The 17,977-nt window shown below is 53.1% G+C and overlaps 6 protein-coding genes across 6 annotated transcripts; 4 read left to right on the plus strand and 2 right to left on the minus strand.

Annotated features, from left to right (window-relative positions):
* Positions 1 to 89: 89 nt before the first annotated feature.
* TGME49_247610 (small nuclear ribonucleoprotein E, putative) lies at positions 90 to 1,897 on the minus strand. Its single transcript, XM_002367087.2, has 2 exons — positions 845 to 1,897; positions 90 to 487 (listed from the first exon to the last, which is right to left on the minus strand). The coding sequence occupies exons 1-2, from the start codon at positions 1,025 to 1,027 to the stop codon at positions 311 to 313; spliced, it is 360 nt and encodes a 119-aa protein (XP_002367128.1). The 5' UTR covers positions 1,028 to 1,897; the 3' UTR covers positions 90 to 310.
* TGME49_247620 (hypothetical protein) lies at positions 1,057 to 2,329 on the plus strand. Its single transcript, XM_002367088.2, has one exon. It carries the CDS (start codon positions 1,414 to 1,416, stop codon positions 2,134 to 2,136), a length of 723 nt encoding a protein of 240 aa, XP_002367129.1. The 5' UTR covers positions 1,057 to 1,413; the 3' UTR covers positions 2,137 to 2,329.
* Positions 2,330 to 4,678: 2,349 nt separating this feature from the next.
* On the plus strand, positions 4,679 to 7,881 carry TGME49_247630 (membrane protein, putative). Its single transcript, XM_018780830.1, has 2 exons — positions 4,679 to 5,666; positions 6,315 to 7,881. The coding sequence occupies exons 1-2, from the start codon at positions 5,456 to 5,458 to the stop codon at positions 6,665 to 6,667; spliced, it is 564 nt and encodes a 187-aa protein (XP_018634968.1). The 5' UTR covers positions 4,679 to 5,455; the 3' UTR covers positions 6,668 to 7,881.
* On the minus strand, positions 7,172 to 11,424 carry TGME49_247640 (hypothetical protein). Its single transcript, XM_018780831.1, has 2 exons — positions 8,845 to 11,424; positions 7,172 to 8,486 (listed from the first exon to the last, which is right to left on the minus strand). Exons 1-2 carry the CDS (start codon positions 9,787 to 9,789, stop codon positions 8,406 to 8,408), a joined length of 1,026 nt encoding a protein of 341 aa, XP_018634970.1. The 5' UTR covers positions 9,790 to 11,424; the 3' UTR covers positions 7,172 to 8,405.
* On the plus strand, positions 11,127 to 13,154 carry TGME49_247648 (Sybindin family protein). The gene is made up of 2 exons (XM_018780832.1): positions 11,127 to 12,111; positions 12,761 to 13,154. The coding sequence occupies exons 1-2, from the start codon at positions 11,562 to 11,564 to the stop codon at positions 12,949 to 12,951; spliced, it is 741 nt and encodes a 246-aa protein (XP_018634969.1). The 5' UTR covers positions 11,127 to 11,561; the 3' UTR covers positions 12,952 to 13,154.
* Positions 13,155 to 13,203: 49 nt separating this feature from the next.
* Positions 13,204 to 17,028, plus strand: TGME49_247652 (hypothetical protein). The gene is made up of 2 exons (XM_018780833.1): positions 13,204 to 15,665; positions 15,943 to 17,028. The coding sequence occupies exons 1-2, from the start codon at positions 13,491 to 13,493 to the stop codon at positions 16,114 to 16,116; spliced, it is 2,349 nt and encodes a 782-aa protein (XP_018634971.1). The 5' UTR covers positions 13,204 to 13,490; the 3' UTR covers positions 16,117 to 17,028.
* Positions 17,029 to 17,977: the final 949 nt, after the last annotated feature.

Raw genomic sequence — 17,977 nt, forward strand, 5'->3', positions numbered from 1 at the left:
TGTATGTACTAAGAACATGATACGGCCCAATCACGATATTGCCGCTGCTAGTGCCAACCGTCTTGTACGGACGACGAGGCTTGCCGCTAGAACCGTCCAAAAGTATTTCCGGTGAAGATCGCGGGACAAAGTTCCAACCACCCGACAAAGTTCCTGAAGCCAGACGAGAAACTGAATAGAAGAGAGTGGTTATTCCGACGTGCGTTTTCGCCGGAAAATCAACGTCAGAGAATCGAGAGAAAAGAAACAGGATATTAAAAGAACACCAAACAAGGCGACATGCCGCACACTCGACTGCAGCTCTCGCGTCCTACTCCGAGGTTTTTGCTTCACCTGTCTCGGCCACAGACTCTGCTTGCTGTGCCTCTTCGGGATCACCGCCCGGAACGAGCATTGTGATGCTGTTGCCGTTCAGAAGAATGCTTTGCAGCTTGGTTTTCTTCACACCCGTTGGAGTGAATGTGTACTCAGTGACGTCGTCCAACACCTGAACAGACACGACAGCGACACACACTCTCTCGACATCATAGCCAGCACGATTGGGCGGCCGTTATCAGGTTTGCTGCGGCCGCAGACGGCATGCTGACAACGGCGACTGCACTTCGATTCGCGTAAAGGCTTCTCCGATCCGAAGAGCAGTGAAAAAAGCAACTCTTCAGGCAGCCGGTCTAAAAAGAAACCGCCGCAACAGTGACATCTGAAATGCGGAACAGTTATTGAAAGGCGTTCGTACTCCGGCTGTTTCTACACCGCGGCTTCACAGAATGGGTGTCGAGAATTGTGCCACAAGTTAGGCGGTGGAAAACACCGCGTGAAAGTTGGAAAAGAAGCAATACAGACGTACCATGTTGACGAAGTCATCGAAACCTCGGAGGGTCCCGGCTAACTCCTTGTCACCTTTCATGATAATCCACATCCGACTTCCGATACACTTGTCCACCAGGGCGAGAGGCAAGTAGCTCGGACCTCCGCTGACAACGCCACTCGTTGCCGGGGCCGACGTCGCTTTGGGGGCAGCTGCGCTCATCGTGAAATAGATCAGTTCCTCAGAAAGCGAATGGTATGGTGTGACGGGATGGAAAGCAGATGGTGGTTCCACCAAAAAGACTGTCCTTCATATGCGCTCTCGCGTTGTTTTGAAGTCTGGAGGCCAGTTTGAAGGAACAAAAAATCGACAGATTCCGCTCAAGACTGGGCAAGTTGATAGGGTCCCTGTCGGTTGAAATAAAAGGCTTGCCACAGTCGGAGTGACAGCTTCTCTCTGTCACTGCGGTTTTCTGCGATTCAACTGGACAGGCTGCCTTTCGCTTTCACGGCAGGCTCAAAAGAAAGTCGCGACCTTTCGAATGAGTTGGCCAATCCGAGTTCGGCGCAGAACCGCTGAAAACGCGACCCCTGGTGGTTTTTTCTTCAATGCGTTACCCGCCTCCTGCCAATCGCATACTGCAAGAACTTCCGTCTTCCTGGGTGCTTCCGCAAGCAATTCCCCTTCGAGATTGTGCCGAAGGCAATGCCGTCCGAGCGATCGTTCCTGGCGCCTCACAGCAAGGACAGACAATGCAGAGGCCAGAGTCGCACGACGCAGCTGTATGCGAAGAAAATATTCAGGATACGGCACGTGAAATCACTTCCTCCTTGACAGACGCACAGAGAAACCTGAGGCAAGCGGGTCGCACGGCTGCTACAAATGGGTTTTGGACAGGCCACACATGCACTGCGATTCTACAGCGCAGGACGGGAGTTCCTGAAGTGGTACAAAGTCGGACGAGAAGCAACAAACGCAGGAACTCGAGACTCGCTAGAAAAAGCAAAAGTGCCGTAGGAACTGTTGACCGACAGCTCGTGTTGATAATTCAGCGCAGAGCCTCCACTGAAAGTCATTTTCCCGTCTGCATGAAAATGAATTTGTCCGTGCATGCAGTGGACAGGCATCTACGACCACCAGAGGGGGCTGTTCCTCGATGCTCATCCATTCTCTTGGTGACAGAAACACAAGAAGGAGGATGTCTCAGCTTGATTTCTTTCCCTCATGAATTTGAGCAACAGCTGAAACTTCAGTTGCTCCGCTGTTCACTGGTTCTTTCGCTGGTTTGCATCCGACAGTCGCGAGATACCGTGGAGAAGTCCCTGCAGTAAACCTGAGATAGCCGTTATTTTGGTTCGAATACGTACTGCGGCGGTGTTTTTGATTACCCAGTGTAAATGTCCTTCGATCGCTTACTGAATGAGGTCTGTTCGGTGGAGCACTTTGTGGCTCCGGGCTCTGTCTGTGCTGCAGGTGGATGTGTGGACTCAAAGAGTTACGGTAGCCATGAAGAGTTGATCCTTTCCTTCAAGCTTTTATGGCTTTCCTCTGCAAGTTCGCGCCACCGGTATTGTCCCCACTACATGGCAGCGATAACTCGCCAGTGCACATATAGCGCTTCCCGCTGTGTGTAAATGAGGGGAACTCTATAGCGCAGATCGCGGTGTTCCACAGCGCGTATCATGCACCGTTATGTTTGTCCCTGGGCACAAATGCACACGAGGAAGCTTGGTTGGTTGTCGATGAGATCGATGCAGGGACGCATCGAGTTTGTTGCTTGTCCTCTCACGTCGGAAGCGCAGCATCTCCATAACGCTAGTGGGGAATACCGGTGTGTCATCCCAGTGCACCGCCCACTGGTCATATACGGAGCAACGTCATACGCAGATACGCTGAAAACCTCCTCAGCCTCCACCACTTGAGACACGAAACAGATTTCTGGATGTGAAACCGTGGTTGCTTGATTTGCTCGTGCTCTATCTGTAAACATGGGAGAGATGGGGCTACCTGGAGCCGGTAAACAAAGATGTTCAAGCTATAACCCAGTAGTCCTCGGTTTCGTGGCGGCAGCTTCCGCATCAGCTCTTGCCAAGGGTCGGGGAAAATTCGTTAGAAAGAGGAAACACGGAATCTTGATAACGGCGCTGTTGCAAGGACACTTTTCACACCTTGAACTCGAACCACGGTTGTAAAGGATGCTTGAAAAGGTAATGTGCTCGGTCCCTCACGAGAACAGCGTCGTGACAGTCCGACACCTGCCTATTAACGTGGCGCAGCTGGTGGAAGCTTCCCACTGCTATGGGATGTTTCTCGCGTTTCTAACTGCCAGGCATCACGCAGTATCTATCAAACACAAGGGATCGTTTCAACATACCTTAACCACTAAAGGTTCTTGCTCAACAGGTCCGCTCCGTCGATTCTGGGTACTTCTAGAGACCGTACTGTCCTAAAGCGCTATTCATTTCAGCACATTGGCTGTAATTCTGCAACAGCCTTTGGCCAAAAGGTAAAAGGGGCTTCCTCGGGCACATTTCGTTCCGTAAACGCAACTACTATCGATTATCAGGTTGGTCCGCTTCCTAGAAACTACGGCTAGCCTCAGCATCTACACGAGAAACAGGACGTCGCCGCCCATCTTCAACGGCGGCTGAGTTTCCTCTGCGGGAACGGTGAATAAAAAAAAGCCAGATAACACTTGGCAAAGATACAGTTTGCAGCTTTTTGTGACAACGGTCGCTTGAATCTCTCTGTTTCCGTGTAACGACATTCCAGGACTTTCCGCCTTTGTCTTAGCTCTCCGGGTCGGAGCTGTTTTCATTATCCGTCCCGCTTGAGGTGGTCACTCGCTCCGTAGCTTTGAAGCTGTTCATCCCGTGCAGGCTGTAGCGATAACACTGGTATCTGTACCGCGTAGATCCACGCAGCCAGCCGTTCTGTTACTTGTAATGTTTCTGTTCGAGTCCTCTTCGAGCCCATCCCTCACGTTATCACAGGGCGACTTCTCTCTACACAAGCACCGTTACAAATAACATAACGCGCACAGCGTGACACAAAAGGGAGTACCTCTAAGTGGACAGGGAAAATGAAGAGCGATATGTATAGGTAAAACCACATGAACACGTCAAGCGTGCCCTGCGGACCCGGTGGCACTCGAAGGGGCAGTCCGTGGCAAGGCTCCAGAACAGAAATCGAGCTTTCGCTGGGGGTGATACTGGTCGCCTGATTTGCAAACCGCTTCTGACTTTGGGAAAATGCGTGCGATAACTGTTGGTCAGCCAACTTTTGCGCCAGTTCGTGTTTGAGTGTTTCTGTAGAATCTGGATGAATGTGCAGAGGCTCAAGGCAGCAGGGCCTCAGTTTTTCACTATGCCGTGCTCCCCCCCATACCAGTTTGGCTTCAACCGCTGATCAGTGCAAGTTTCATTGCCTGGTTTTAAGCTGTTGCTATGACCCCAAAACGTCGATAAAACGACTCCTCAAGATCAACACATCGGCTGTGCCAAGTGTGAGCGCCAGTTCCTGAAAGACAGGCACTCCACGAATATGCCGGTACCGTTCCCCCGAGTTTCGGCGGGTGTATCAACGGGTCACCTGGCGGCCTGTGACGCGAGTGGAAAAAACACGCCGTATGGACTTTTTGTGCAGACCTAATGGGTGCCAGCAACAGCTTCGTGGTTGCATGGATGCTTTGTTTTAACCAGAAGATGAACTGCGTTGTACTGTCGCTGCCTTCAACTGCATACAAAAAAGGGTGGCTGTGTAACTACGTCCGGGACAGCGATTGCTAGGGGAAGTGTCAACAGACTCATCGGGCATTCTGACAGTTGAGACCAGGTAAGCGTCGCTTCTGAGAAAAAACGCGACTTTCGTGCCACAAAAAAGTCATGCATGCGTTCCGCAATTGAGTTCTTGGCATCTGACCGCCATGCTGAATCGGCAGTGTCGAGTGTGCGCTTTTTGTCATGCCTGCATGCCCGGTAGTTGTAGAGGTGGTCGACGGTACGAAAGACGATTCCGTGAAAGCATCCGAATACAGTTCCCGTGAACAGTGTTATGAACTCCTAGTGTCACTGCGTGTTGCCCCTTTCTGCAGCGTTCATTGTGAGAACCACCCAGTGTTTTAAGGTTGAAGACCCCGGTACTCTGGACTTGCTAGAGGGGTGTCCCCGATTGGAATGGAGGCGGGTGTGATTGACGGGGGCGCGAGGTCGCTTTATCTTAGCAACAAAGCGGTGTCGACCATCTTATCTTTCTGGTTCGCGTGTACGATTCATTCATTTCTGTATTCGTCTTCGCCAGTAAGACTGCTTAGAGCTTTGAGCAGGTTTAAGCAGGGAACCATGAAGCCAGGTCGAATCACCGCCACTGCCAGGGACCTGCCGTTTCCTGGCCCACGCGTTTGCGCCCGAATCCAATCAAATCTATAATCTTCGGGCATGTCGAACGACAAGCGGCTTCTGCCCGGCACGCGCAGAAACGAAGGTGCAGGTAACGGCGGAAGGAGCTGTACACACAGCCAGGCTCTTCGACGTGCTCGCTCGCTCTTTTGTAGTTCGGGGCGCTCTGGCGATTCGCCGGGAATATTCCCAGCGTTTCAGAGCTCTCTTCGGGCGGATGCCTGTGCCTTCCCCTTTGTAGTTTGTCGCCAAAATGATGATGATTAAGTACATATGCTCCAAGCCCACGGGAGGCGGGCCAGCCCCGTTGATTTTGAACCCTGTCGGCAAGTGGGTCAAGGCGCTGATCATGCTGCATATTCTCTTGTTCTTCGCCGCGTCCATCACCTTCGTCTTCCCCTCCGTTGGTGACTTGTTCTGTCCAGATCTGCTGTTGAACGTCAACTACTGCGCGGCGTGCTCTGGTAAGCATTTTAGGCGGGAACTCTGTTTTACGAGGTTCATCCTTCTGTCGCTGCTGCTCAGTTGAGACTCGGTTCTTGTGGTAGACACTTTCTGGCTAAAGCCGCGGAAGTGTAGGAGAATGGACAGTCTTCCGGGGAGATCGTGCCAAATTTCCCATTGACTCTGCTCAGGCGTCGCGTACCATTTGGCCGTCCAAATGGTTGTCAGGCCCCTTCTATCATGCACACAAACTCTTGGGGGTTTGGCAGTTACCTGGCCCACAGGAACGTTTTTTTGCGTCAGTTCGGATTTTCTTGTTACTTACTCTGGAAGCGTAAACCATGCATCTGCCGCTATCGCGTTGTATGCAGGGGTTAGGCGGCAAGATGCGATTTGGATGTTTCTTCTATGCTCATGTGAAGCACATAACCACTTTGGCTTTCGGGGCTTCCGCTAGACAGGGCAAATGCGTCACAAAGCTTTGAGGTTAACCGCAACACTTTTGTTTTCCTCCAACTGTAGAGCAGCACATCGAGGTGGTCTCTTTAGTGTAGAAGTCTCTTCTGGGAAAAATGTGTGCTTGCGTCGAGCACTTTCCCGGTTTCTTTTGAACGTCTGTTGGCGTTTGTGTGCTGCATCCTTTCTTTTATGCCCGCTTCTCTTTCCAGTTGTGGCGTTCGCGATGACGATTTATTTCAGTCTGCTCTACTGCCAGAGCTGGGGAACCGAAAGAGAGTGGGCAAGCGCAAGCCTGATAACGATGGCTTTGGCTATTGCCGACATGTTGGCGGCTGGTTGGGGCATTGTTCTCCTGGTAGAGTCGTCGGCGAGCATGACGGATCAGGATAGTGAGACTGAGATGAACTACGCCTGCTCCGACTGGAAAGCCTACCTCTTTTATTATGCCACAGCCACTCTCATTTCCATCCACGTCATCATTGCGCTATCGTGCGCCGTGGTCTCCATCATTCTGGCTCAAGGTGTCGGCACGCAACTCGAGGAAATTCGAAGAATTGTCTGACAATGACCGATGCGACTCGCACATCCGTCCGGGGCGAGACGATGTTCTGGTGCACGGCAACATCCGTGTGTACACAGAAGGCGTCTTCTAAACTTATAAAGACTGTACACAGTTCAGTGCTTGTCAATGATATACACAGCGGGAATTCCCGGCGATCGACGCCATACTTTCTCTTCTTCCGGACTGAGTGTGTAGAGTTACACTTCTGAAACTACAGCTTGGATCTCCGACTCAGTGTTACATCTACTTGCTCTAGCTTCGCTCTCACCGTGGCTTTCTTTGCCCTGGCCACTGCACTTTGCTCTCCGTCGTCTGCTGATAAAACCAGGGACCTGGTGCGCCGCTTTTTAGAGTATGTCCCGGTGAATCGCGCGTTGACCTGTTGGTGGTTTAGGACATTGAACTAACTAAAGTGGCAGTATCGCGCTCTCTTGCTGTTTTTCTTCCCGGCTTTTTCGGAAAAGGGCTATCCCACCAGAGGGGGCATATCCTCTCAGGATGGACGTCTGTTTCGTGTCCACTGCGGCTTATTCATGTCCGAATTATATTAGCACACTCGGTACGAAGTCGAAACAAGGTAGGTGATGCTGAACCAGTGGGTGGACAATCCGTTAAATACGCTGACTCTACTCCCGATAAACTACACGGTAGCTCCTATCAAGCCTCTTCTTCCAAATGGGTTTCGTGGAAAAACGTAAACTTCGCGTGTCGGACACTTAGCCGCCAATATACAACCATCCAAGGTGAATTTGTCCATCGCAAGTTCGCGAGTGCTGCTTAAACTGAGGAGTCAAGCAGGTTTTTGTTTCCACCCCCGAAGATTTTACATCGCCTTCCTTGGGCAAAGGGAAACTACTGCGCAGAGCCAGAAAGCCGCACGACAGCCACAGCTACCTACGTGCTCGAAACTCTTGCTACTATTTAAAGACACAAATGTTTCCGTCTAGGTTGCGTCGGACCAACGCTTAACTCCCCCCGCTTCTTCAAACCGCCAAGTCTGCCCGACTCAAAAGTGGTAAAAAAGACACCGGACGCTACCACAACAGCGGCCCGACAGCCCGGTGGGGAAGCCTAGTTAGCAAACGACGGAACAGACACACCAAGTGCATCACTCCCGCAGACGCCGGAGTAACTACAGCGCCCACGAAGGAAAACTCTCCTCAGCGGCACCGCCAAACAATCGGACAGGAAGAATAAGAATGAAGCGGCAAAATCCGGCATATATATATATATATATACATATGCATATGCATAAAGAGGTTCACATATGAAATATACGAATCTACGCATACACTTGTGTATATGCTTGCATGGAAGTCGGTATGTCTGTGCCCACTCGTACTGAAATTCTTGCGACATCCAACTGTGTTACCCAAGCCAAAGGCCGAAAAATGAACCAGTAGCTACAGTTCGTTTGTCTCTTCTTGTCACTCTCGTTGCCCCTTTCTTCCTGCACTCTTCCCGGCTTCCCTGCCTTGTGAGACAGCTGTGTCTAGACAGCGTGGACTCTTGCGTGACGAAACGACAGAGACTCCAATCGAGAAAAAATGACTGTTCACTGTAGAAGAAATCGCTTTTCTCTGCTCATGAAGACACTGGGCAATTCACTCCAGTTTCCATCGGAGTGTACACCCCCGTCCTCCTGCATCAACATACGCACAAAAATGCAGCAAAAAGAGCATGGCTAAGCACAAACACGACGCTGGAAAGGTAGCAGATGCAACAGGGGACGCTGCGATCATCTGTATCGCAGACTGACGCGTTCGCCCATTCGCCTTCTCCTCTTGCGAAGAGCCAATCGATTTTTCTTGTTCATACACTGCAGAGAAACATAAGCAAACACAAAAACGCGTTTCCATTGGTAAGAATATTTGTACGGAGAACCTCTGCACGTAACAACTTCAGTGCCAACGAGCTTCCGCCGTTTGTAGGAACCCGGAATTGCGGCACAAGACAGCGACGCGCTTTCTACGGTGTACATACACTCGACAGAAGCACTATTTCCCTAGGTACAACAGGCACACGGGTAACGAGTTTTGCACTCCTGTAGGTACAGAAGCCCTCGCAGTTCTTCCGGTGACCCGAAACTGTGGGATACACAGCAGCTGCAGAAAGGAAAGCTTTGCCCAAGGAAATATCTCTGTCTCCTTCCGTAGCCACTCTGACAGTGCTCTTACCTCCATCTCCACCTTTGGAGCGTGCTCACTCTCGAAAAGCATGTCTGTGAGAGCATCTCCCTTCACCTTCCCTTGACGCCGCAAGCCTTCTTTTTCTTCTCCCTTACGCGTCCCCTCTCCTTCCACTGTCTGGACACCCATAAGAGCCTGTTTTTGAACCATTTCTTGCTGCTTCAATCCCTCTGCTCTGACTGGCCCTCCTCCGTCTCGAACTGAGAAGAAAGGAGACAGCGAAGGGGCTAGAAAGAAGCGAGCCTCGCCGCTCCCCAGGGCTGAAGAAGACAGGGAAGAAGAGAGAAGACATTTCTCCGAATCCACGCGTGACCACGGAACTTCAGCTGGCGCATCCGAGTTGCGAGAAACCGACGCGGATGACGCACAGAGAGTCGCAGAGAGGGAAGAATGAGGCTGTCTCAAGACGCGGATTCGAGCCCGAGCGTCCCTTTCCAGTTCGCAAAACCCCAACAGCGTTGACGTCCCCACACTCTCCTCCTTGCCAACCCAAAAAGTCCCTTTCTCCCCTGTGCCACCCTCCAACTCGTCCCCCGCCGCATCCCTACAGGATCCCTTCCTGCAAGCTGCCAGCGGCCCTTCGCCGGCACTCTCGGCCGGCACGCGCGAAACAAAGTTCTCTCCCGCTTCTCTCCCGTGTATCCGGACCTCCGCCGAGTGCATCTGGAGCTCTCGGAGAGAGGCCTCTCGCGGGGGAGAAGACAGAAGCGAGCCACTCGGAGACGGCCGCCATCTTGCGTCGCACCAGAGACAAGTATGGCGAGAGCGAAGAGGAGAAGAGACAGAGTTGCTGCCCTCGTGGGAGGTCCTCTCGTCGCCAGACCTCGCGGCGTGAGTCGGCAGAGGAGACCTCCAGGGAAGCGCAGACAGCGTGAGGTGTCTGTACACCTGCAGGCCGGCGTTCCGGATGCTGTGAGTGAGAGGCGTCGCCATTGTATGGGGAAGCCCCTCTCGCAGGAACTGGAGCGTAGCCAGCTGTTGACGACGAAGAGGCAGAAGAGAAAGCGACGCGAGGCGCTGACGTAGCCTGGAGGAGAACTTCTGGTGGGACTGCAAAGGACACCACGAAGCGGAGGAAGTTGAACAGCGTTCTCTCGATAGAGGAAGCGAAAACGTCTTCTGTTGGTTGGTTGTGAAGCACAAAGTGGCTGCGAGGCGGAAACGGGGGGCAGGCAGACGCTTCTACGCTGTGAGGCGAAGTAGAGCGTGGAATTCCCTCGAGGGGGCAAGGAAACGCGGACGCAGGGTTCGCGCCCGCGGAATACTCGCGAGTTCGTCTCGGGTGTCTAGACACCCGGATGTGGGGCTGGCAATCGTCGGGATCGGTCTCTTTCGCTGAGGCTCTCAAATTTGCAGCTGAAGAGAAGTGAGGAACGGAAGTTCTTTCGGGAGCGAGACGAGTCTGAGGGACGGCCGGGTGCCTAAGTGCGGCGGGACAGAAGTCTGCTTGGTGCATTTTGCGCATCCCAACAGAGAAGTGCGGCTAATCCCAGCTGACGTGCATGCACACCCCAGGGCAGCCTCCCCGCTGGAAGTAAGAAAAACTCATCCTGCACAGGTGGGAAGTTCGTGTTCAAGGACCTGGGGAAAGGCACGGAATTGGGGCGCTAACCAGGTGATCCCCACCCTACGGGGTGTACATACACCGCGAGAAGGCGGATGGAAAGTGTTCGCAGGTGAAAAAATGATCAACAGAACGGAGGAGAAGCGACAGAGAGGAAGAAGTCGCGAAAACAGTCGAAAAAGGGAGAAAAACGCCCAAAAATGTCCCCAGCGGAGCTCAGCGACACACATGCGCCACTCTCCGGCCCAAGAGAAAATGTTTCCTCGGGGGTTTGCGAGATGAACGCATACACGGAGAAACAAACTTGCTTTCAGCACTCTCCAATGACCAACGGGCAGCTGCATACGTTCAGAAAAGATTTTCTTGAAACGCTGCCCACATACATAAATATCGCTGCCCTTTATGCATTCTGCGCTGGCCAAAAGGAAAGAAAAATCGCAGGAGACACCAGCCAAAAGCCAGGTTCGAGTGCAGCTGGAAACGCGTGAAAAGTGTCAACGGATCCGTGCAAGAAAGTGGAGATTTCCCGAAAAGGTGAGATATAAAGTGGAAAAAAATGCGAGTCTCTTTGGGCCGAGCAGCCATTTCTTTCGCCCAGGCGGAGGCTCGGTCTCGCGGCCTCGTCAAGGCGCTGTCTGCTCAACAGCCGTCTGCACTATGAGGTTTTCTTTTCGTGCATCTTTTCTTCGCGCGTTTACTACACAAACAAAAAAAAGCCGTAAATATTGAAACTCAATATGTTTCTCGACCTCCTTCATGCCTTCAGTCGCCGTGTGTTTCGCCCTCTTGCCGTCGTTTCCGTCCCGACCGCAAAGTAGTGACCTTTCTCCATAGCTCGTACTACCTTTCGTGTACAGAGCCTAAAAAAACTACAGAAAAACACATGTCTAAACAATCTTTGGCTTCCCTCCTTCGCTTAGCGTTACTCGATCTCTCAGCCGCCTCCCTGCTCTCCTCTCACATCTGTGTATCTGTACTGTTCTTTCCTTCGCGATAGCAGTCCGAGTCCTTCCCTTTCCTCTCCTCCTCTCGCCTGACATACTGCCACGGCCCCCTCGTTGCGGACTGTGTGTACACCGATATCGGCCTGCTTCCTCTGCTGACTTTTTGAGAACTCCGCTTTCTTGTTTCCACGTCCACGATGATTTTTTCCTTCTACATCTTCCACCGTCACCAGTGCATCTATTCCGTTCTCCTGTCTTCGCGCGAGGAGGCTCCGGACGGGGCTGCCGCGGGCGACGCCTCGAGTGTCTGTACACCCGGGGCCGGCGCGACTCTCTTTCTGCCAACTGCTCCCGGCTCGGCAGCGAGTCCGGTCCTCTCTCGCCTCGGCGGATCTTCCGACGGACTTCCTGCCGGAGGTGCTCAACCGGGTGTATCTACACCTGCGCCTCTGAACCGGGGCCAGGAAGAGCGGCGTGGCGCCCCGAAGGCGTCTGGACGCGACGGGCGCCAGCAGCAGCACTCGGAGAAACTTCTGAGTGGCCTTCTCTTCTCCATGAAGAAGTTCTGCGAGCAAATTGGTCCGCAGCCCCAGCAGCCCGCGCCCCAAGCCTCGAGTGTCACTCCAGCCGGCCCCGGGAGCGCCGCGAGTCAGCTGCAGCAGCGGAGACCCTGCACCTCGATTGGAGGGCCTTTCCACGCGTTCACGACTCCGGCGTACAAACTCCACTGCCTAGAAACTCCCACAGGTGAGACGGAATGCGCGGATGGACGCTTCCGCGGGGAACTGAGGCACCCCAGAACAGAGCGTCTGCGGCGTAGCGCCTGTCGTTCAATAGTCGACTGAAAAGGAGGCAGCGAAACAAGAAAAGTGATCCGTTGGCGGCGTGACCCTTCATCGTGATTCTGGTTGGGGCTTCCTGGCGCGTCTCTTCTCGAATGTTTCTCTGTTGCATGCACTCTCGGGCCTGCAGTTCTTCGTTTCTCTTCTCTCTCTGTTCGTGTGGTGCGAACGCTCCGCATCGATTGCGTTCTAGGCGTAATGTATGGACATCTGGAGCCACTGGAGTGAACTCGGAGAGAACAGTCGTAGTCAGATGCTAGTCTGATCAGTACCGTCGTACTGGGAGGAGTCATCTCTGGGACAGACAGGACATTTGCAGGCTTTCTCTGGGGAAAGGAGCTGCCAAGTGAATAGACCAAATATTTAAGATGTACTTTGGAGATCCCTGAGAGACACAGAGCCCCTTCACGTCGCTCGTTAGACTGTGTCTCTCCTTCGACACTCCTTTCTACAGTCTCCCTTTCCATCTCTCTTTCTCTTTCTCTCTCTCGTTCCGTCTCTCTCTTCTCCCGTTCGTTTTTGACTCGTTTGTTCGTCTTTGCCGTTCGTCGCAGGCTACAAGTTCGTCTGCCTCACTTCGCCGGATGTACCTACGCTCCGAGACAGTCTGCACCACATATACGTGGCATTTTTTGTTGAATTCGTCGTCAAGGCGCCCGGCTACCAACCCAGTCTCCCCGTCACGCAGCCGATCTTCGTCAGCCAACTCGTTGCTTTTCTGAAGTCTCTCCCGTACTTCGCGTGAGAAGAAGAGGCGCCTCTGGGATCGCGGCTTCGACTCCGTCACTCTCTCTCTCCGTCTTCTGTCCTTTTTATCTCTTCTTATCCCTACTTTCCTCTCTTTCTTCTTCATCCTTCCCTCGACGGATAATGGGGTATCTTCTCTTTCTTCTGCGACGCCGACCAGGTTTCGAGGAAGCCACGAGATTTCTCAAGTGTCTCTCCGCGGCTTGAGTTTCGCCAGGTGTCTCCAGGGAGACGCTGCGAAGGAAAAAGACGCACATAGAGCAGATTCCGGATGCAGGGAAACAGGCTCGCTTCAAGCAGTGTCTCCGTCGGTTCCGGACTTCCACCGATCGCGGTCGGGCAGTACTCGACGCTTCACTGAGTCCTGAGAGGGGAGTGCTCAATCCTCTGGTCGACTTGGCTGCGCAGTTCCCCAAGAACGCAATGCAGCGTGGAGGAAACAATGACGGGTGAGATCCTGCCCTTTCCCAGAGCGCACCCGGGCACTCCAGACTTGCTCCTTTTCCGCTGCTAGATCTTCCCGCTCCTAGAGTCATCATGGAGGACACCGGCGCCGTTTTTTCAACGACGCTTTATCCGCCTCCTCATTCGGATCGCACTCCTGCGCTGCCTTCTTCCGCCCTTTCTTCTTCTCTTCAACTGGATACGCCAGGCACGCCTCCTGGCGATGCCTCTCGTCTCTCTTCGGGGCCGTCTCGGATCTCTTCTTCTTCTGCTTCGCTCCCACTCTCTTCTTCGACTTTCCTACCTGCTTCATCTTCAAAGCCTTCTTCTTCCTCTTCTCCTGCTTCCTCTTCTTCCTCCTCTTCTTCCTCTCCCCCTTCTTCTTCCTCTTTTTTTTCTTCTGCCTTAGCTCAGCAGGTTCGTCGTGCTGCGGCGCCTCAGCAGTTGGGGCGGCATCGCATTGCGCAGCTTCTTCTCTTGCTTCTCTCTCGCTCGTCTCTTCAGCAACCGTCCTTCTTCGAGGTCCTGGCGCAGCAGAAGCTTCTGGAAGGTCTGCTGTCTGCGCTCCAGCACTGCGTCGACGTTCTTCGCGACCAGCTGGAGAGCGACGAACTTCTCGGCCAACAGGCAGAGGTCCGAAGGCAGAGCGACGACGAAAGAGACGGGGGCTCAGGCAGACACGCAGGAGCCGGAGAGAGAAGAGAGAAAGCAGGGAGAAGAAAGAAGGGGGAGAGAAGAGAGAAGGGAGGGGAGCAGAAGCAGGGCACAGAGCGCGGGAAGAAGGGTCAAGTGGCAAGAGGTTCTGCGTCGTTTGTGGCGGGTATTGGAGAGAGCGTTGCATGCAGTTGGCTCGGACGGTGCTGGGGGAACAGAGAGAAGCGGCTTCTCGGTAACGCAGTTGCGTTTTTAAAACATGCTCGAGATCAAGTGACCTCGCGTCGAGTGTGTCTGTGGATGCTCCGACACTGGGAGATTTTCTTCGGCGTCTTTCTCGCGGGCGTTGAGTGGCAGAGTCTCGTCACGTCTTCTGCCTCGTTTGCGGAACGCTTTTACGGACTTCAGCGTCTCGATAAATCTTTTCTTTCTCTCGCATCTTTGCCGTTCGCGCTGGCCGCTCCTGTGCCTGCCTCGGAAGTGTCAAGAGACCCTCACGGGCTCCGCGGAGACGCCTTGGTCGGGGAGAAATCTCAGATCAACGCGCAGCTTGCCAGGCCGCTTTCTGAGGAAACAGAGAAGGAACGGGATGCAGTCATCAAGGCGTTGCTCGCATGTTTGGAGAGAGGCGGGCGGACGCATGCGGGTGGCCTAGGACTGCGGCGAAGGCAAATCCTACTGAGTCTGGCTTTTCTTCTCTTGCCTCTGCTCCGCCGTGAGATCCACGCCGCCTACCTGCGGAGTGTACGTACCCTCGACAGTCCAGCGTCATCGACTCTGGACGAGTTCTTCTCTGATGACTCGCTACAGGACGAGGAAGAAGCAGAGGAGCAGAGACGCGAGGAGGAAGAGCGAAAAAGAACTGGAGATAGCCGAGAGAGTCACTTGCCTCTATCGTGTTCCATCTCATCTTCTTGCTCTTCGTCGCAGGTGGCTGCTGAGCGCGCTCGAATTCTTTACAGCCGTTTCGTCTCCCTTTTTTCGCGGGCTCTGAACGCTGTCTGGCGCTTTCTGCGCTCCAGGCTGCGAAGGATGCTTTTCTTCCTCCACCGTCTTTGGCGTCTCCGCCGTCGCCTGTTTGTGCGTCTGTACTCTCCCGCCTGCGGTCTACATAGCTTGGTGTGTTTTGTGTACATGCTTCTCTACCTCGCGGACGCCACGAAGTTCCCCTACTGGTCACCCTACATGCACATTCTGGGTCTCATTTACATTCGTTCTCCCCCTCCCTCCTCGCCGTTCTCACCCTTCTTTCCTCTCTTTCCCCAGACCTCCGCGGCTCCGCAGGGAGGTGCCCAGGCGGCTGCTGCGGTGTCGAGACACCGCGCCGCGCTGAGAGGTCGCTGTCTCGAGCTCCTTGTAAACACAGGCGCTCGCGTTTCCAAGCTTTCTCTCACGGCGCTCGTCCTCGCGCTGCGCCTACTCGAGTGGTGGCGAGACTACGAAGCCGCTGCAGCCGCTGCGAGTCGGCCAGATGAATTTTCGTTCGCTGGTCTCGGCGCATCCTCTCGTGGAGACAGATACACTGGAGAGAAGGACCCGGACGACATCCCCGCGCCTCTCTCGCCTCTCCCTGATGACGGAGAAGAGAACGGCTACTGTGTCCCTCTACCCCAGGTCAGTGCGAATATGAATATGTACATATAAATATGTGTGACGAGTATGTAGATCGAGATCCAGGTGTAGATGGATAGAGACGTACAGATACATGTACTTGTGTATATGCGTATGCATAGACAAAGAATAAGGTAGACGTCAGCATGCATGGGAGAGCAGAAATCCCGCGATTGGAGCAGAAAAGGGTGTGTGTTTGCCTAGGCACTGTAGAGAGGATGCGTGAGTTGCTGTGCCGCGACAGAAGACTTTTTGTTTATGTCGTATTTTGTGGTCTCAGGATGACCGCATTTGCCCGCTCTGTCACAGGCCCCGCACAAATGCGGCGTGTCTCCCGACCGGCTACGTTTTTTGCTATCGTTGTCTTGTAAATTTCGTCCGGACTCACAATCGCTGTCCAGTGTCTGGACGCCGAGCGAGCGAGAAGCACATTCGCAGGCTGTACGAAGTGTGACAGAACTGGGAGAGTGACGCTCGAAGAAAGACCTTTTCACAAGAACCGAGCTGGTTTCCGGAAAGACGCGGGAGTCCACCGCAGAGACACGGACGGGAAGGACACAAATGAGGTAAAAAGAAGAGGAGAAAGAGTAGACCGGGAGAGAACCGCAAATCGCTGAGATTTCGAAGTGGTGGTTTTGGACGCGTTACTGTCTTTCAAAAATTCGACCAAAATCGTCAAGTGGCTAGGTGCCCATGTCGCGACTCTCACTACTACACGAACAGTAGAGCTATGGGCTGTCCTTCGTTTCGCTGTGGGGGGAGAACGGCGGATACAAAATGAACGAGAGAGCCTGAGGCGCATCGACGGACAGACCGCGGGCTGTTTCGCAGAGAAGTGGGTGCCAGTGCTACAGAAGAAAATAGAGCCGCCGGCTTTTTTTTGCCAGCGGAAGCTTCCAGTTTGCGGAGCTCTGCCGCCGTGCTTGCGGCGTTCGCTCAAGAGTTTTTGGCCTGTACTTCGTGAGACTTAAGGCCAGACCTTTGTATACAAGCAGCGATACATCGCTGTGTTTACGGCGGAGAGGAACTCTCTGGACTAATCCAGGAGATTGTTTGTACCGTCCTTCAACCCGTCAATGCCGTGGCACGCCTGTTCCCCGAGAGTGCAACTTCGAGCTTCCTCTAAAATTTACCGTTTTTGTTAGACTGCTGGTTTAGGTCTTCAATGCGTCTCTTTACCGGATCCAAGTCCTATGTGTCTTTCACAACCGTAACGTCAAGTGCACTTTCACCAGAATCCGGTGGCAAACGTATCCGAGGAAAGCGATCGCTGTGGTAGGTAGAAATAAAACCGAAGCAGACATTTTAGCGCTAGTTAAATAACTCTAACTCCTGTCCGGCGGGACAGGCCTTTTCCCGAGGGGTTCGCAGAGAGAAATGGTACACGTCACAGCACAGATGTCACTGGACCTGTTTCAGGAGAAACTTTAGTCAGTCTTCCTCGCCATTTCGAGACCGTCCCACTTCCCTTAACGCGACACGTGGCCTTTCACCGGCCAGTCGAAAGCATTTTCTGCAGAGTGTCAGCTAACGCGAGTGCCTCTCTTTCCCCCTTCCTTCTTATTTACCAGTGTCGCGGACATGCAAGTGGAAAGTGAAACGGTGGTGATTTTACGCCGACTGTTGTAAAACAGAACGCACCAACCGATGCCAGTTGTGGGAGTTGTGTGTGTCACCGAAGAGGGAACAGCGCTGCAACGTCTTCTATCGTTTACCGCGTTATTTTCAATCCGTGCCGGCTGGGTTGCTGTAGCGTACAATGTACCCTGGCAACTGGCAAAAGCTGCAGGCTGCATTTGAGGGGGAGCCAGAAAACCGGGTTGGGTTTTAAAAGATAGGCTGGATACTAGTGGACTCGCGCACGTACTATGAGGTCATGGAAATCCCAGTAGATTTTCGGTTCAGTAAACAGAGACATTCAAGATCTAAACCAATAGTCCGACTCGTAGTATATGCTCCCTCGAGAAGAAGATTCTTGAGGGGAAGAAGCTTTGGACAGCTGTAGGACGACAGCAATTATGTTTATCGATTTCCAATCAACAAAGTAACCCGGCAAATCATCTTAAGTGTGCAGCGTAAAACGCAAGGCAGAACACGCATAGCCCCCCCTTATTCGTCACAATCGTGCAAACAACGCTATTAGATCCTGCCTCCCCAGAGCCCGGAGACGATACGGGTTACTGTTAAGAGTAGACGAAGAGTTGTTTTGTCAGATCGAAATCAACAGCGTTAGCAGAGGCAGTGTTTCTATCTATCATCGTGGTCGAAATACTTGAAAACTAGGAAGAGCGATCTTTTTTTTCCTGGTAGAAGTG

The sequence above is a fragment of the Toxoplasma gondii genome, chromosome XII (assembly GCF_000006565.2).
Source record: "Toxoplasma gondii ME49 chromosome XII, whole genome shotgun sequence".
Lineage (NCBI taxonomy): Eukaryota > Apicomplexa > Conoidasida > Eucoccidiorida > Sarcocystidae > Toxoplasma > Toxoplasma gondii.

Bases quoted from the DNA above. Each gene is read 5' to 3' on its own strand.
- TGME49_247620 (XM_002367088.2), top strand. From the start codon at position 1,414: ATGCGTTACCCGCCTCCTGCCAATCGCATACTGCAAGAACTTCCGTCT.
- TGME49_247648 (XM_018780832.1), top strand. From the start codon at position 11,562: ATGATTTTTTCCTTCTACATCTTCCACCGTCACCAGTGCATCTATTCC. The intron at 12,112-12,760 runs GTGAGACGGAAT...CGTTCGTCGCAG, and splicing joins CTGCCTAGAAACTCCCACAG to GCTACAAGTTCGTCTGCCTC.
- TGME49_247640 (XM_018780831.1), bottom strand. From the start codon at position 9,789: ATGGCGACGCCTCTCACTCACAGCATCCGGAACGCCGGCCTGCAGGTG. The intron at 8,487-8,844 runs GTAAGAGCACTG...GTTTCTCTGCAG, and splicing joins CTCCAAAGGTGGAGATGGAG to TGTATGAACAAGAAAAATCG.
- TGME49_247652 (XM_018780833.1), top strand. From the start codon at position 13,491: ATGGAGGACACCGGCGCCGTTTTTTCAACGACGCTTTATCCGCCTCCT. The intron at 15,666-15,942 runs GTCAGTGCGAAT...TTGTGGTCTCAG, and splicing joins ACTGTGTCCCTCTACCCCAG to GATGACCGCATTTGCCCGCT.
- TGME49_247630 (XM_018780830.1), top strand. From the start codon at position 5,456: ATGATGATGATTAAGTACATATGCTCCAAGCCCACGGGAGGCGGGCCA. The intron at 5,667-6,314 runs GTAAGCATTTTA...TTCTCTTTCCAG, and splicing joins CTACTGCGCGGCGTGCTCTG to TTGTGGCGTTCGCGATGACG.
- TGME49_247610 (XM_002367087.2), bottom strand. From the start codon at position 1,027: ATGAGCGCAGCTGCCCCCAAAGCGACGTCGGCCCCGGCAACGAGTGGC. The intron at 488-844 runs GTACGTCTGTAT...GTGTCTGTTCAG, and splicing joins TCGATGACTTCGTCAACATG to GTGTTGGACGACGTCACTGA.